The sequence below is a fragment of the Lutra lutra genome, chromosome 14, assembly GCF_902655055.1.
Source record: "Lutra lutra chromosome 14, mLutLut1.2, whole genome shotgun sequence".
Lineage (NCBI taxonomy): Eukaryota > Metazoa > Chordata > Mammalia > Carnivora > Mustelidae > Lutra > Lutra lutra.
The window spans coordinates 10,184,094-10,201,655 of record NC_062291.1 but is presented as its reverse complement, the minus strand read 5'-3'; the positions used below and the strand labels follow the sequence as shown (position 1 = coordinate 10,201,655).

General features: G+C 38.5%; 1 protein-coding gene across 8 annotated transcripts in view; it reads right to left on the bottom strand.

The window, feature by feature from the left end:
- RYR2 (ryanodine receptor 2) overlaps positions 1 to 17,562 on the bottom strand; it is a 738,447-nt gene that overhangs the window by 203,257 nt on the left and 517,628 nt on the right. For all 8 annotated transcript variants that reach the window (XM_047702071.1, XM_047702073.1, XM_047702075.1 and 5 more), the window contains 3 exons: positions 15,027 to 15,831; positions 12,747 to 12,947; positions 5,333 to 5,438 (listed from right to left, as the gene is read on the bottom strand). In XM_047702071.1, coding sequence (XP_047558027.1) covers positions 5,333 to 5,438; positions 12,747 to 12,947; positions 15,027 to 15,831 — 1,112 coding nt within the window. The remainder of the gene's footprint in view (positions 1 to 5,332; positions 5,439 to 12,746; positions 12,948 to 15,026; positions 15,832 to 17,562) is intronic.

The following is a 17,562-nucleotide window of genomic DNA, read 5'->3' as shown; positions in this document are numbered from 1 at the left end:
AAACTGAGCAGATAGCAAAAAGATGCTCTTAGGAGTCAAGATCAATTCTGCTGTTTGGTCTGACCCTCAGGCTGACCCTGAGGCATCTCTGACTTTAGGTGCTATCTGCCTAGACCTACAGTTTTACCCTGCAGAAAACCTCCTAGAAGTTCAGCCTCCTCATTTGCCTCTGACAATTACAGTGGTATGTTAATAAACTGAAAAAACAGAGAGCAGGCATAATTAGGTATCCTAGTTCAGGAAAAACTTTATGTCTGAAGCAATAATCCTACCATTTTAGAGTACCTCTTTATTTACTGTAGATAATATAACTTTCTGGCACTCGTCTAGTGTCTCTCTATTCAAAAGCTGAACAAATATGCAAGGTGATATTTATAGTCTCATCATTAAAATAAAATAGAAATAATGCATCTGGTGCTATACAACACTTAAGAAATGGCTAATTCATTTTCTTTCACTGGAACACTTTGTCCATATCACTGCTTAAAGGGAAAAGAATCACAGACTGAGAACATCAAATAAATTCCACTTTTAAAGTTCTTAGGGTAAAAGGAGGGGAAACCTACCTTAATAGATTTGGGCTACTGACATAAACTTCATAAAGGATTTCCTTAGACATTTATCATTATTCCAAAAGATACATGCTGCATCTCCTGGCCAATTCTAAAAAGTGCCCCACAACTGGTTTAAATACAACTATTTGCGATCAATTGTCTTTACACTGAATCAATCTAACAGTCATCTCTCTGCCAAAGCATTTGGTTACATGTCCTCTGCCACAGAGGAGAAACTAAATAAATTTTTGGCTATCTCCTGCTTGTTCTTAAAGCCTTTCTGGTATCTCTACCTGTCATTATTTTCCACAAAGGGTCAGTTAACTATTTTGCAATAATAAATATTCTTACATGAACTCCTAACAGGCATCATGTATACTTATGAACCTATTTACATATATATTAACTTTTGTACCAACTAAACAATATTATGAAAACAGTTCAAAACAAAACAAGAAGTTTGACAAGGAAACAGCAACCATTAAAATGAACAAACAAATTCTAGAGTTGAAAAATACAGTAACTGAACTATTCAGTTGAGAGTTTCAAAAGTAGAATTAAACATGCAGAACAAAAAATCAACAACCTGAAGAACAGGTCAATGAAAATCATGCACTCTGAAGAAAGTCTATAAGATTTATGGGATACAATGGAAAGAGTCCCACAATATTCAGATTATGGGAATTGCCAAAAGTGACAAGAAAGAAAAAGGGACAGAAAGTATATTTAAAGTAATAATAGCAGAAAACTTCCCAAACCTGGGGAGAGAAACATACAAGCAGATAGATGAGGCCAAAAAGACCCAAAATGTGTTTAACTTGAATAGAGCTACACTGAGACACATTACAAGTAAATTGTCAGAAGGAAAAGGCAAAGAAAGAATTTTAAAAAGGCACAAGAGAAAAGAGAGAAGTTACACAAAAGGGAAATCCCATAAGACCACTGGAAGATTTCTCAACAGAAACTCTTTAAGCCAGAGAGAATGTCATCACATATTTTAAAAAAAGGAAGAAAGTAACTGTCAACCAAGAATTCTATACCCAGTAAAGCTGGGTCCTTCAGAAAGTCCTTAAGAAAAGGGAGGAGAGAAAGAGACTTTCCCAAACAAACAAAAGCTGAGGAAGTTCATTACTACCAGATCTGCCTTACAACAAATGCTAGAGGAAGTTCTTTGAATGGAAGTTAAACAACACTAATTACCAGTGCAAAAACACAAAAAAGGTAGCTTAAGTCTTACTGGTAATGGTAAAGATATAATCAAAGTTAGATTCTGCAATATGGTAACCATGGTGCATAACTCACAGCTCTAGTTTTAAAAATTTTTTTTAAGAATTAAAATAGGTTCTTAAAACATTAAGATATTGTATGTAAACCTCGTGGTAACCACAAGGGAAAATCTTGTAGTAATTATACAAAAGAACCCAATAAAGGAGTAAAAGCATACTCATAACAAATATATTGACACATACATATACAACATACAGCAGGATAGGAAACAAAGAAAAACAGATCTACAACACCCCCCCCCAAATTAACAAAATAGCAATAGTAAATCCTTACATATCAATATAATTACTTCAAGTATAAATGGATAAAATTCTCCAACCAAAAGACAGAATGATTGAATTTTAAAAAAAAGAAAAAAAAAACAGGTCTAACCATATGCTGCCCCTAAGAGATTCACATTAGCTTTAAAGACACACAAAGAAAAAAGAAGAAGAAAAAAAAAAAAAAACACAAAGAGAGCAAATGGATGAAAAACAACATTTCAAGCAAATGGTAATCAAATGAAACAAAACAACAACAAAACAGGGAAGCTATACTTACATCAGACAAAATAGATTTTAAATTAAACATGGTAAGAAGAGACAATGAGGGTCATTGAATAATGGTAAATGGGTCAATATATCAAGAACATGTAACATTTATAAATATTTATTCACCCAACACCAGAGGACCTAAACATATAAAGCAAAAACAAACAAAAAAACTAGAAGGGGAAATAAGGAGTAATACAATAATAATTGGGGTATTTAGTATCCCACTCTTAACAATGAATAGTTCATACAGGAGAGAATTAATAAGGAAAGAGTGGATTTTAACAACACTGTACACCAAATGGACCTAACATACAAAAACATTCTATCAAGCAACAGCAGAATATTCTTCTCAAGTGCACATGGAACATTTTCCAGGATAGAATATGTGTTAGGCCATAAAACAAGTCTTAGTAAATTCAAGAGGGTTGAAATTATACCAGTAATCTTCTCTGACCACAATGGCATAAAACTAGAAATCAATGAAAAGGGGAAAACTGGAAAATTCATGAACATGGAGAAATTAAACAGCACTCTATTTAACAAACAATGAAGCCAATAGAAAATTTAAGGGGAAATAAAAAAAATTATTAAGGGCGCCTGGGTGGCTCAGTGGGTTAAGCCGCTGCCTTCGGCTCAGGTCATGATCCCAGGTCCTGGGTTCGAGCCCCACATCGGGCTTTCTGCTCAGCAGGGAGCCTGCTTCCTCCTCTCTCTCTGCCTGCCTCTCTGCCTATTTGTGACTTCTCTCTGTCAAATAAATAAATAAAATCTTTAAAAAAAAATTATTAAGACAAAACTGGAAATACAACATATCAGAATTAATGGGTACAGCTAAAGCACTTCTAAGAGGGAAGTTCATAGCAATAAATGCCTACATGAAAAACCAAGAAAAATCTCAAATAAACGACCTAACTCTATACCTTAAGGAACTAGAAAAAGCAGAACCAACAGAGCCTGAAGGTAGCAGAAGAAAGAGTAGAGCAGAAATTACTTAAATAGAAATAAAAAAACAACAGAAAAGATTAACCACACTAAGTTAGTTCCCTGAAAAAAAAAAAAAATTGCCAAACCTTTAGCTAGTCTAGCCATAGGGAATAAAGACAGGACTCAAATCAACAACATTATAAATGAAAAAGATATCACAGAAATTCAAAGGACTGTAAAAGGTTACTATGAACATTATAAGCAAACAAACTGGACCACCTAGAAAAATGGAAAAGTTCTTAGAAACATACAATTTGCCAAGGAAGAAATGGAAAATCTGAATAGGCCAATTAATTGTAAGGAGAGTGCATCAGTAATCAAAATCTCGCAAAGAAGCAAAGTCTTACTGGTGAATTTAACTAAACATTGAAATAAGAATTACACCAATTCTTCTCAAACTTTTCCAAAAATATCCAAGAGAAGGAAACATGCCCCAAATCATTTTATTAGGACAGCATTATCCTGTTACCAAAAATGCAAAAGGACACTACTAGAAAAGAAAATCACAGGTCACTAATCCCAAGGAACACAAATTTCTCAATAAATACCAGCAAACTGAATTTGATAGTCTTCAGTAGGGGCATCTGGGTGGCTCAGTGGGTTAAAGCCTCTGTGTTCAGCGTGGGTGGTGATCCCAGGGTCCTGGGATTGAGCCTGAGTCAGGCTCTCTGCTTGGCAGGGAGCATGCTTCCCTTTCTCTCTCTCTCTCTCTCTCTGCCTACTTGTGATCTCTGTCTGTCAAATAAATAAATAAAATCTTAAAAAAAAAAAAGTCTTCAATAAACAGTGTGGAATAATGGGATATTTACATTTAAAAGAATGAGACTGGACCCATATCTTAACCACTCATTAAAAATTAATTAGAAATAGATGGAAAGACTTAGATGTATGACCTGATATCATGAAACTCCTAGGAAAAAATGTAAAAGCAAAGCTCCTTGATATGGATTTTGGCAATGATTTTTTGGATATGACACCTAAACCACAAGCAACAATAGCAAAAATAAACAAATGGGACTACATCAAACTAAACAGCTTCCATAAAAACCAAATAAACCACTAACAAAGTGAAAAGACAACTACAGAATGAGAAAAAAATGTACGTAGACTAGTATCTGATAAGGAGTTAATATTCAAAATATATAAAAGACTCCTATAACTCAATAGCAAAAAACAAAGCAGTATAGAGGATCCTCAAAAATTTTTTTAAAAACCAAATTACCATATGATCCAGTAACTCACTTCTGGGAATATATCCAAAGGAAATTAAAACACTAACTTGAAAAAGGTATCTGCATTGCCATGTTCATAGCAGCATTATTTACGATAGCCAAGATATGGAAATAACCTGTGTCCATCGATAAATAAATGGATAAAGATGTTGTGGATATGGAATATTATTTAGCCAAAAAAAAACAAGGAAATCTTACCATCTGTGACAACAGAGCAGAACTTGAAGGAACTATGCTAAGAGAAATAAGGCAAAGTAAGGAGAAATACTGTGTGATTGCACTCATATGTGGAAAACTAAAAACAAACAAAAGACTCAGAGAAAAACTGACCATACTTGTTATCAGAGGTGGGATAGTAGGGAGAAGGGAATTGAAGGAAAGTGGTCAAAAGTTACAAACTTTAAATAAGTTGTAGGGATGCAACATACAGCATAATGACTGTAGCTAACACTGCTGTATGATATACAGGAAAGTTCTGGGACTTATTCTCCCAAGGGTATTCACCACAAGGGGGAAAAAATGCCTTTATTTCTTCTCTTCTTTTTCTTCCATCTACATGAGAAGATGGATCTTAGTGAAACCTATTATGGTAGTCATTTCACAATATAAATAAATCAAACAATCACAATGTACATCCTAAACTTACATGGTGGTGTATGTCAGTTAATTCTCAATGAACACATAAGTAAATAAATAAATATATAACACATCTAATAAGAGTTGTAAGTCAAGAAGACTTTACCACAATGTGTCATCAAATCTTCATGAAAATCTAAGAGCTGGTCACGGATTTCTTCAGGACATGGACATTCACTTTTGTCATCCTTAAAATTGAGAAGCATATTGATCTGAAAGTTTGGAAAAACAAGAAAGAGGTGAGCAAAAGAACAGTGAATTCAGGAATGACACAGAAAAAAAAAATCATAAAAACCAAAGATATTCAAATCTTTGAGTATTCACAAATTGCAGCCCAACAGATGAAAAATCATTATCACTCAATACAATGAATACCAAAAAAAATAAATAATACTATTCAAAGCCTAGCTTGCTCCAAAATCGTCCCATAATTTGCTTCCCTTTTCTCAACTCCAGAGTACATTAGACCCTTGTGTACTTAGGGCTCTTAAATCAACTAAAATCTAAATATTATTTTAAAAATATTTTTTATGCTTCTCCTAGATTTCCATTTTTGTCTTGCTAATTTCTAAACTTCCTGGAGTACTTTAAAGAATACTTTTTGAGAAGGATATAGAGTAAAGATGAAGAAAAATCCAAGTAGAAAATAAAATGGATGGCTATGCTTTTACTAACATTAATGGTTCAATTAAATAAACTTCAACAAACTCCATTTGTTTGAGCTTTAGACACAAAAATACTACATTTATGAATGAAGAAAAGAATGTTGCGGTTTCATAATTTCCCCTGAGGAAACAACTGTAAGTTTGCTTTTTAGAGTTTTTTTACGTGAATTTTTGTTTAACTTTTATTTTAAGATAATACACATATGCTATGATAAGACATAGTCAAAGAGATACCATATATCCTTTACCCAGTTTCCCCTGGGAATGGGTAACATCTTTACAAAACAGCCAGTACAATATCACAACCACAACACTGACACTGATAATCAAAATAGAAGACAATTTCATCACCTGAACAATCATTCCTCCTACCCCTTTATAATCACATCCACTACCCTCGCACATGCTCCTCATCCCTTATTCCTGTCAATCACTAATCTATTGTCCATTTCTGTACTATTGTCATTTCAAAAATGTTACATAAATGGAATCATACAGTAAATGCACACATACATTCCCACCTGATCCTTTTGATGTCTGCAGGGTCTGTAGTGATACCTCATTTCATTCCTGATATTGGTAATTTTGGTCTTCTTTCTCTTTGTTAGCCTTTTCAGTAGTTTTGTAGATTTGATATTTCTAAATAGCCAGTTTTTAGATTCATTATTTCTTTCAATTGTCCTGTTTTCAATTTCATTGATTTATGCTTTTATCTATGTTAGTGCCTTCCTTCTACTTGCTTTGGGTTTATTTTACTCTTCTTTTTCTAAATGTCTCTGACAGAAGCTTAGATTATTGATATATTTTTCTCTCTTTAAGTATTTAGTGTCATAAATTATCCTCTCAGCACTGCTTTGGCTATTCCCACAAATTTTCATATGTAAAATTTAATATAACATTAAATTATATTTAACATTAAATATAATTTAATATAAATATTTAACATATTTTCATTTTCTTTCAGTTCAATATGTTTTTAAATTTCCCCTGAGACTTCTGCCAAGAGTTATTTAAGATTGTGTTCTTTAGTTCTCTAGTAATGGGAGACTGCCTATTACCTTTCTTTTATTGATTTCTAAGTTAAACTCCATTGTGGTCAGCAAAAAGATGCTGTATGAAAAAAATCCAGTGCTTTTAAATGTGTTTAGGTTGTTTTATGGCCCAGGATAGAGTCAATCATTGAGAATGTTTCAAGGGAACTTGAAAAAAAAATATATTCTTGGGTGGAGTGTTCTACAAATATCCAAAGATCCTGTTCGGTAGTGCGATGGTTGTGTTTTCCTATATTCTTGCTGACTTCTTTCTAGCTTTTCTATCAATTATTGACAAAGGGGTGCTGAAGTCTCCCCCATAATTGTGTATTTATCTATTTCTTCTTTCAGTCCTATCTGTGTGGACCTCACATATTTTTCAGCTCTATTATTTAGTACATGTACATTTGTCTTCTTAGCGAGTTGCTCTTTTATCATTGTATAATGTCCCTGTCTGTCTCTGATAATTTCTTTGTTCTGATATACACCTACTTTTTCATAATATATCTTTTTTCACATATTTTTTTAAAAGATTTTATTTATTTGACAGACAGAGATCACAAGTAGGCAGAAAGGCAAGCGGGGGATGGGGGAAAAGGCTCCCTGCTGAGCAGAGAGCCTGATGCGGGGCTTGATCTCAGGATCCCGGGATCATGAACCAAGCCGAAGACAGAGGATTTAACCCACTGAGCCACCCAGACACCCCTTTTTTCACAGATTTGAAGGAATACATACACCCAGATGTTTACAGCAGCATTATCAACATTAGTCAACTATGGACAGAGCCCAAATGTCCACTGACTGATGAACGGATAAAGAAGATGCGGTGTGTGTGTATATATATATATATACATATACATACACACACAATGGAATGTCACTCAGCCATCAAAGAGAATAAAATATTGCCCTTTGCAATGACACGGATAGAACTAGGATATATTATGCTAAGTGAAATAAGTCGGTACCATATGATCTCACTTATATGTGGAATTTAAGAAAGACAAATGAAAATATGTGTAACCATCCCTCAAAACAATGTACTGCTTAAAATATAACCCATGAGAAATTGCACTAGTCTGGCAAGCATGCTTAAAGGTTGCCTTAAGAAAAACATGCATTAGCAACAGGTCTCTGGGGGAGAGGATGATTTACGGCTTGGAAGCCGAGCAGCCAGGAACGCCTGGCCCGCTCAGGGTGGAACGCCACCTGCTTCATTTTTTTCATTATCTCCCCTGCCTCAGAGACAGCCTGCCGTTAATCAAGATAATCCTTTTAAATGTGCTTGCTCCCCTATAAATTCCATACTGCGTGACCAAACATATCCTTCTTTGTTATCCTTGCTTATCTGTAAGATTTATAATCAATGTATAAGTGATATTCCTTCTTGTTTACCTACAAGGCATCTGGTTAATGCACAGCCTTCTTCTACTCCCTTGTTGACTGTTATCTTGTATCTAATAAATACGGGACTGAGCAGTTGTTCGGGGCAACAGTCTTCTCTACTGTCCACCCCTGCTCCCTGTCTCTCGCACCTGACTTGTTTGTGCCTCATTCTGCTCTCGTGCACCATGGGGAAGCGGCACATATGGGACGGGAGAAAAGAAAAATAGGAGAGAACGAAACAAGCCATAAGAGATTCCTAATGACAAAGAACAAACTTAGGGTTGGTGGAGGGAGGGAGGTGGGGGATAGACTAGAGGGCACTTGTGATGAGTGCTGGGTATTATATGTAAGTGATGAATCACTGAGTTCTACTCCAGAAACCAATTTTTCACTGTACGTTAACTACCTAAAATTTAAATTAAATGTATCTATCTATATCTGTGTAACTTTTTTCATCCTTTCACTTTCAACCTATCTACATCATTCTATTTGATATAAGTTTCTCCTAGAAACCTAAGACCATACGGTCAGGCCAAGTTTCAAAAGCCACTCTGCCAATCTCTGCCTTTTAATTAGTATATTTAGATTATCTATATTCATGACTTTATTGATGTGCTGTAACTTAAATCTGTAATTTTGTGTGTTTTTTGTTTGTTCTGCTTTATTTTTCCCAACTTGCTATGGGTTCCTTAAACCATTTTTAGGATCTCATGTTGAATTAACTCTGGCATTTTTAATTAATTAATTAATTAATTTTTAGTATATCTCTATCTATAGCTTTTTAAGTGGTTGCTCTGGATATTACATTATACATACATAATTCATTACAGACTACTGGCATCAATATATTATTGGTTTGAGTGAAGCACAGAAAATTTACCTCCCTTTAGACCCCTTATCCTCCTTTATTTACAATACAAAATATCTTGCAGTACCTGGGAGGCTCAGTCAGTTAAGCATCCAACTCTTGGTTTCAGCTTGGGTCATGATGTCACGGTCATGGGTGGAGTCAACTCGTCCCTCCCCCTTTACCCTTCCCCCCATGCTTGCTCTAGCTCATCCACACGTGGTCTCTTTCCAAAATAAACAGATGAATAAAATCTTTAAAAATTAAAAAATAAACTACATATGTCTTAAGTGTTTCCTATAAATACATCTAGAACACATTAGACAGCTTTATCATTTTTGCTTCAACCAACCAATATAACTTAGACAACTCAAAATGAAAAGGAAAATGCATTGTAGTTATCCATGCTTTAACATCTTCCATAGTTCTTCCTCCATTCCAGATTTTCACAATTTTCTTCTCCTGTCATTTTTCTATTTCAAGGACTTGGTTTACACTTCTTTCAGAGTCTGTCTGCTGAAGTCCAATTCCCAGTGTTTTCCTTCATTGGAGACTGTCTTGGTCTCCCCTGCATTCCTGAAGGATGTTTTTACTGCCTATAGAATTCTGGGTTTTCAGTCTTTTTCCAGTTGAAAAATGGTGTGCCTCTTCTGTCTCTGTCTGGCCTGCATTGGCCAGTGTGAATCGCAGTCACTCACATTGCTTTTCCTTCTCTGCGTGTCATTTCTTTCTCACCGCTTTCAAGATTTTCTTCTGTGTTCTTAGTTTTCAGAGGTTTGACGATGACAGTCTTGGTTTAGATTTCTTTGGGTACCTAGTTTATTCAGCTTCTTGAGTCTCTTTCCTTGTCCCTTTTCCAAACTTGAAAAGCTTCAACCATTATTTATTTATTTATTTATTTATTTCCAGTTCCCCCTCTTTCTCCCATCTCTGGGACTCTAATGTCACAAATGTCGGATCTTCTGTTATATGTGCAAGTTCCTGAGGCCTTTATGTTTTCTTCTGTTTTTCAGACTGGGTAATTCTTTTTTTAATTTTTAAAGATTATTTATTTAAAGTTATTTATCTTATTTTTAAAAGTTATTTAAATCTGCTTATTTTTTAAATAGTAAGATTTATTATTTAAAGATTATTTTATTTATTTAAGAGAGAGAGCGTGTGCACATGCCCAGGAGCAGGGACGAGGGGGAGGGAGAGAATCTCCAGCAGATTCCCAGCTGATCACAGAGCCTGAGGTGGCGCTCGACCTCATGACCCTGAAATCATGACCGGAGCTGAAATCAAAAGTCTGACACTTAACTGACTGAGCCACCCAGATGTCCCTGGACTGGGTAATTTTTTTTTTTAATTAGCATATCATGTATTATTTGCCCAGGGGTACAGGTCTGTGAATCATCAGGCTTACACACTTCACAGCACTCACCATAGCACATACCCTCGCCAGTGTCCATAACCCCACCCCCCTCCCTCCCCCCCCACCCCCACCCCAGAAACCCTCAGTTTGTTTCGCGAGATTAAGAGTCTCTAATGGTTTGTCTCCCTCCTGATCCCGTCTTGTTTCACTTTTTCCTTCCCTTCCCCCCACAATCCCCCACCCTGTCTCTCAGACTCCTCATACCAGAGAGATCATATGGTAATTTAGACTGGGTAATTCTTGCTGCTCTCTCCTCAGTTCAGTGATTCTTTTCGCTTTCTCCTTCCTTCTACTACTAAGTCCATCCACTTAAGCTTTCTTTATTCTGGTTATTTTTCAGTTCTAAAATTTCCATTTGGTTCTTATTTCTATATTTCTTTGTGATGAGTTCCCCCCCCCCGCCGCCCCATTTTGAAGCAGTTTTATGACAGCTGCTTTAAAAGCCTTGTCAGACAAATTTAACATCTTTTTCACCTCAGAGTTGGTACCTCTTGAATATCTTTTCTTTAAGTTTTTCCTGGTTCTTGGTGTGATGAGTGATTTTTTTAATTGAAACCTTGACATTTTGGTCTTATGAGACTTCTGGATCTTATTTAAATGTCTGGTTTCTTTTGACACTACCTAGCAGGAGAAGAGTTTGAGCTGCCTTGTTACTTGCTACTGCCTGGTAGGAATGGAAGCCCATTTCCTCACTCAGCTTCCATGAACAATGAGAGAGGAAGACCTTGTTCTCACTGGGCAAGGCTGGGAAATCCAATTCCCCACTAGACCTATACTCATACAACCCTGACTGGAAAGGGCAAAAGTGCCATGTACTTACTTCTCCCTCTCTGGCCTCTACTGACGCTCTGGAAGGAGCAGGCCACATTACCAGTCATCAGGGATGAAGTCCCAGCTCCCTACAGTTTTGCCTGGAGCACCTCATTGCAGCCTGGTGAGGGTGGAGATCTGGGGTCCCCACTCAGTGTCTGCTGGTTGGGGTGGCAGTAAGGCACAGTTCCATCTAGTGTTCGACTGGAGTACTACGGTTAGTCCCTACAAGTTTTTGGTTTTGCTAGAAAGACAGTTTCCATGGTCTTCTGGCTAGACATAGAAGCCCTTGGTTGGGCTTTTCTTGTTGATGCCCATTGGCATTTCTGCACTGTGGGCTCCTTTAGCCCCAAGTCTGAGATAGATGAGGCAAAAAGAAAACCCAGGGGACTCACCACCATGTTGTTCCTCAGGTCCCAATTCCACAGCCAGTCTCCTTGCTTCTACCTTTTAGAGTCTTCCTATCTAATCTTTTATGTAATTTCCAGGATTACAGTTGTACTTAGAAGGAAGAATCGAGAAGGCCCATGTACTTCATTTTTCCAGAAGCAGGAACCTCCTTGATAGCAGTTTACCAAATGGAGTTAATTTGGGAGGGCTTGGACTTGTTTTCTGCTCAAAAATGCTCTTCACGGCAATGAACAAAATTCCATGACACCTCCCTCAAAGAAACTACATTCTGGTGAGAAGACAACTTCTGCTATTAGTCCCTAAACATTTTCACTTAGAGGTATCTTGAGAGGGAAATGCTAAGGGCAAGAGACTGAAGATGAGATCTGGTGGTTATACCTTTTCACCACCATCTTGGAAATCTCCCACACCAGGCATCCCATTTTGAAGTAGATTCCAGACTAGCTCATTGTCTGGATCAGGCACGTGCCCTTGGTTCTACTGTATTGTAGGGAGAGAGGTGGGTTTGGAGTGAGCAACCAGAAGAACCATTAACAGGTGATCCATCTTTGGGCAAGCCTTGGGGCACTGACATTTGGTCTTTCAGGAGGGACCAAAGAAAAGGTATCTGACATCAATTCTTAGAAAGGAGGGGCTCCTTTTCACTGGGGTGGTGCCTTGTCAGCCAACGAAGATCTTGGACAAGACTGATGTGCCAGATTCTGAAGTTCAGTCTTGTCCAAGAGTCTAGAATACACATGATAGCTTTCAGTAAGTCTCTTGTTTGTTTAAACTAACTGGGTTATTTTTTTTTGGTGAAACTAAGAATTACTGACTAAATCAATGTGGCTTAAAGAGAACAGAAAGGGAAAAAACAACAACACACTTGTAACTTATGATATAACTTTGCAATTACTCTATCCTGGATGATGTAAAACCCAAAGTAAAAAGGAAGGATTTCCATTGCACTCTCGTACCTGCTCTTGAGGGGGCGATCTAAATTCCTTCGTTTTCCGGGCAGTGAGGGCAGCTGACATGTTTAAGGCTTGCATCACTTCATTGTAGCGGAAACGCTGGTTGTCTTGGAGCTTTGCTACAAAGTCATCGGAAAAGGCCACAATGGCTTCTATCCGGTGCCGGACTTGGCAGTCACAGAGGTACTGAAGCAGCAGGCACATCTAAAAAGATGTTGACAAAGGAGATGAGATTTAATTTCTGGATCTTTATGTGGTGAATGTGTATCAGATCAAAATCTGTGGCAGACATGCTTAGTGGCCAACTCTTCTCTACGAACAGAATTCTGATTTTGTGCAAGCTGTGGTTGTTCCCAGGGGATAAGACATAATTTTTCTAGCCAAAAGGGTAAATACACATTCTTCTGGTGGACACTTACCATCCTGGCCTCCTCTCAGCCACAGGTACTATGGCAAATAAGACATATAAGGAGAAGTTAGCCAGGGGGTCCTGTGGGAAAGATTTCTCATCAAAAATAAAAGACCAGAACACCTTTTTTTTTTCCCTCCAAAAATGGGTACAACTGGGTAATGAGTGACACGATCACTTCACTTTAGGATGAAAACCACACACTGAGGAGCACAGGAAAATATTAACGGCCAGGTTCTCGAGGACATTATTGGGCCACTATATGAATTTTAGGACTGTGTACCTCCAGACTTCTCATGTAAATTAATTAAGTGGTTCCATCGCTTACTCATGAAATGGTTAGTTGGGTATTCTTCTACCTGAATCCAAAAGGATTTTTAACCAACAGTGTATGTTGGTAGAAACATGCCTACGAGCGAATGTTCTGCCCGTGCTTAGGAAAACATTTAAATCATATAATACCAACAACCAATATTATATAATACCATATAAGGAAGGCGGTAGTTAAAGAAAATTTCACAACCACAACAGGCACATTCCTGCCAATGCCAGCTCTGACGTAGCCCTATCATCTACCCTCCTTCTCCATGCCCTTCACCCCACCCTAGTGTAAGCATCATTCCCTTGTATCTGGACCAACATGACAGCTTCTTGACTAAGTGGACTTTAGATGACCCTCCTTTTCTCTCCTTATCGATTTTCATCAGAAATTTTTTTAGAATAAAAACTTCCTGTTAAAATTCTTCAGTGATTTAAAAAAAATTCTTCAGTGATTTTATCTGAACTTAGGATAAAATTTAAAGTCTATTATATGGCTGGTTTTATCAAATGCCTAGATTCTACATGAACTGCCCTCTGCCTACTTGACCTATTCTCCTTAGCTCATTAAGCTAACTGGTCTTTTTCTGTCTCAGAATCTTTGTTGCGCTACATGCTCTGGGTGAAAATCTCCTAGAACAATCCTCCTGCTCCTTCTTCATGTCTACTGGACTCTGGCTCATCCACCTGACCTCAGCTTAAAAGCCACCATCTCAGACAGGACTCCCCCATCTTTCTTGCAGTAATCCAGTGGATATTTCCTTTTTTTCTAGTCATCCATTCTTTTCCTTCAGTTCATTTAATGCAATTAGCAATAAACTATTTTAGCATGGAGAGATAAACAAGTGCTTATTTCCCTTAGGGACTGTGAACGTCTGGAAGGTAGAGTCCATATCTGCTTCCTCCATCCAGAACCAAGTGTCTGGCTCAGAGGAAGAGCTCAATCAACGTCAACTAAGGAAGGAAGAGCAAGGGCGCTTGTCAATGATGCAAACCATCAAATGGACTCTGGTGAACTAAAGAGATGTGAAGAAACGATCCTTAGACATCTTCTTGATGAGCACAAGAAATAGGCGATGTCTTTAATTTCTTAGAAACATACATGCAGGAAGCAAACCCTTGCTGTGTGAGAATGGGCACACCTACTGGCAAACAAGTATTCGAGGGTTGGAGTGAGTGGAGGCGAGGTTAGAAAGGGAGTGAGGTGCCTTCAATTTTCAGGCATTCCAGCTGTGAATTAAGAGGGAGGAGAAAAAGGGCTGGCAGGTGGACACCTAGACCTACACACACAGACGCAAATTACTAAAGGTATCTCTGATGAATTACTGTCAATTGACTCCCTTGGAAAAATCACAAATTCCATTCTAAATGCAACAAAATTATATGGACACATCCCTAAGCACAACAGGAAGTTGGTTAATTTTATGAAAAACTATCATTATATAGGAACACCAAAGCACACACACAAGCCCCGAGAGAAAAGGAGACAAAGGTAACTATCAATACCTTCACAGTTAGTGACTCTGAAATTGACTGAAATCATTTTTTCTGATTACCTGCAATTTAACTGGCTCAGGCAGTTTCATTTGGAGCAGGCCTTCCTTGGGCCTCTTACCCCCTTTGGCTTCATCTTCGCCAGCTCCATCTGGCTTGGAGTCTTCTAGGCTGGGCTCTTTGTCCAGCGTGTCCGTCTCCTCTTCCGCAGTGGTGGCTTCCTTGAACACACTGGGCTCTATCAACCGCAAGATGTGTTTCAAGTCCTCATTGTGGAAGATCCCCATGATGAGCAGAGTATAGAAAAGCTTGATGAGAGGTACAAAGAGGAACTCAGTTGTCCCCCCAACGGGGTCCCGGGCATGAAGGCTGCCCTCCTTAACAGCTTCTGTCAACATCTGAATGGTTTTGGCCTTGAGGATGTCCAGCGGGAACTCTGGACTGTACTGGTAACATTCATTATTAATGCTTACAAAACTGGGGGAGGAAAACTGTATCCGTGGCCTGAGGGAGGTGCTGAGGCCAATTCCCGGAAGGCCGTGTTTTTTGTTCTCGTCAGGGAAAAGGGTGATGCTCTTGGTCTCCTCCGTCATGGGCACGATGAACTCACTGTTCATCATGAGCCTGGCCGTGGCGTAGGAGCTCAGGTGGATGTCAATCAGCAGGTCGTAGTAGCCCGCGCGCAGCAAGCCCGGCATGTACTTGTTCTCGATGGCGTAGAGGAGCTGAGGCTCATCGACGTGGCTGCACAAGGCGTGCGCCACCCGGTGGTTCCCGAGAGCGCAGACGGCGGAGTAAAGCCGGAGAGTGTGATAGTGGAATTTCAGCAGCTCCTCCTGCTCCGTCAGCTCTAGTATGTCAACGGACCTGTGGAAGGGGGGGCGCGGCAGCAAGGTGAAGCGTGGGACACTTTTCAAAATTCTGAATCGCAGGAGAAATCTGCGTACATCGTAAATTTCAAAAAAAGTTATGGAAACACTTTCTTTTAAAATACTTTTCTATGACAGGTTTCATGATAGTGTAGTGGTTTGTTTTTGGTTTTGCTTTTCCTTAATCAGTACTACGTATGTTACAGGTTTTCCCATGTGTACAATTTTACGTTGGAAATTTCCAACTAGCGGCACTTGGAGCTTTTCCATCTTCCATCACCCCAAGGTTTGGGGCGCCGCTTTTTGATGCGATCTCCACCTGGATGTGGGGACTCCCTTTCTTTCAAAGTGTAAGCACTCCTTGGAAAATCTAGAATGTCCCTCTCCAACTTGGCTAAACTGGCTCAGGAAATGAGGAAACTCTGCCTTGGGCTACGTTGACCTTGTCTCTGATTCATGATTAGCTACTACCCTGACAGTTAGAAGGATTGGAGGACTAATTCCTCTGACAGGAGTTACCATCTCATACATCCCACACAGCCCCTACATGTCCACCAACGCAGCCCTGGTTTCCACCAGATTTGTGCAGCTCGGGAAAACAAACACTATCTGTGACATTGCACTTGGGAAAGTTTCTACTGGGAATCTGGTTACACTGGGCTCTTAATTCAGGTCATTTTGCTTTTTATCATGCCCTTCTAACACATAAAACCTTAAAAGTGTGGCCAGAATATGCCTACAGTAAAGCCATTCCTTTCAAAATAGACTCAATTTTTTAAAGCACATAATTCTTTTAGATGTGCAAAATTTTCTATACTATTTATTAGTATATTATTAAGATGGCTTATAGGTGACACTGTAGAATTAAAAGGAGAAACCTGATACATTCACAATAAGGGGAGAGACTCATTCATTTAGGAAAACATCCCTGGTGAGACTCTAATATTAACTCATCAGAACATGGGTTATATGACTTGTGTATTAATACTTATCATGCACTTAGCCCAGTACACAGTAGGTGCTGGGTAATTCCTGTGATTATTTGTTGTTAAGCTCCATCACTGTCCTTAGGACTCTATCATTCTGCCCGTGCCCAACTGTATCTACGCTGCCTGGCTCAAAGGTATTCCACTGAAAGCCTGATGGTGCAGAATTGTTTGAGACTGCACCTCCGAAATCTCAGAACCAGAAGCTTATGCATTGGAAACTCAAAGCAAATGATTCCCCACCCTGTGTACCACCTGGGCCTCAGCTGCTAGCAGCCAATTCTTGGGAAGGTATAATTGAGTAGGCAGGGAAGGTATAACTGAGTAGGGAGACCTCACAGTATAGTGGACAATGATTCCCAGGTCTTAGCTAAGCCTCTCAGTATCTCAAGAAGACTGTCAGTCTGGCCAATGGTCAAATATACATAAACCCGTTCATGGTAGCAACAAAGAATATCCTCATTCTAGGTTCCTACTGAGGAATACAACTTTCTCTACTGTCTAATCACTCTCAAAGTGTCAGTATCTAGAAACATCTAAGGACTCTACAATTTTACACCGTTGCTGCCACCTTCCCATATACCCACCATTATTCACTTTATGGCACCCTGTCCCTTCCTTTAAAGAACCTCTCCTCCCTACAGACCATGAAATCTTTTAAGATTTAAGAGTCATGTCTATTTTGTACACCATTTACTATCCAGTGCCAGGGACACAGTGGGAACTAAGACATATTCGTGGAA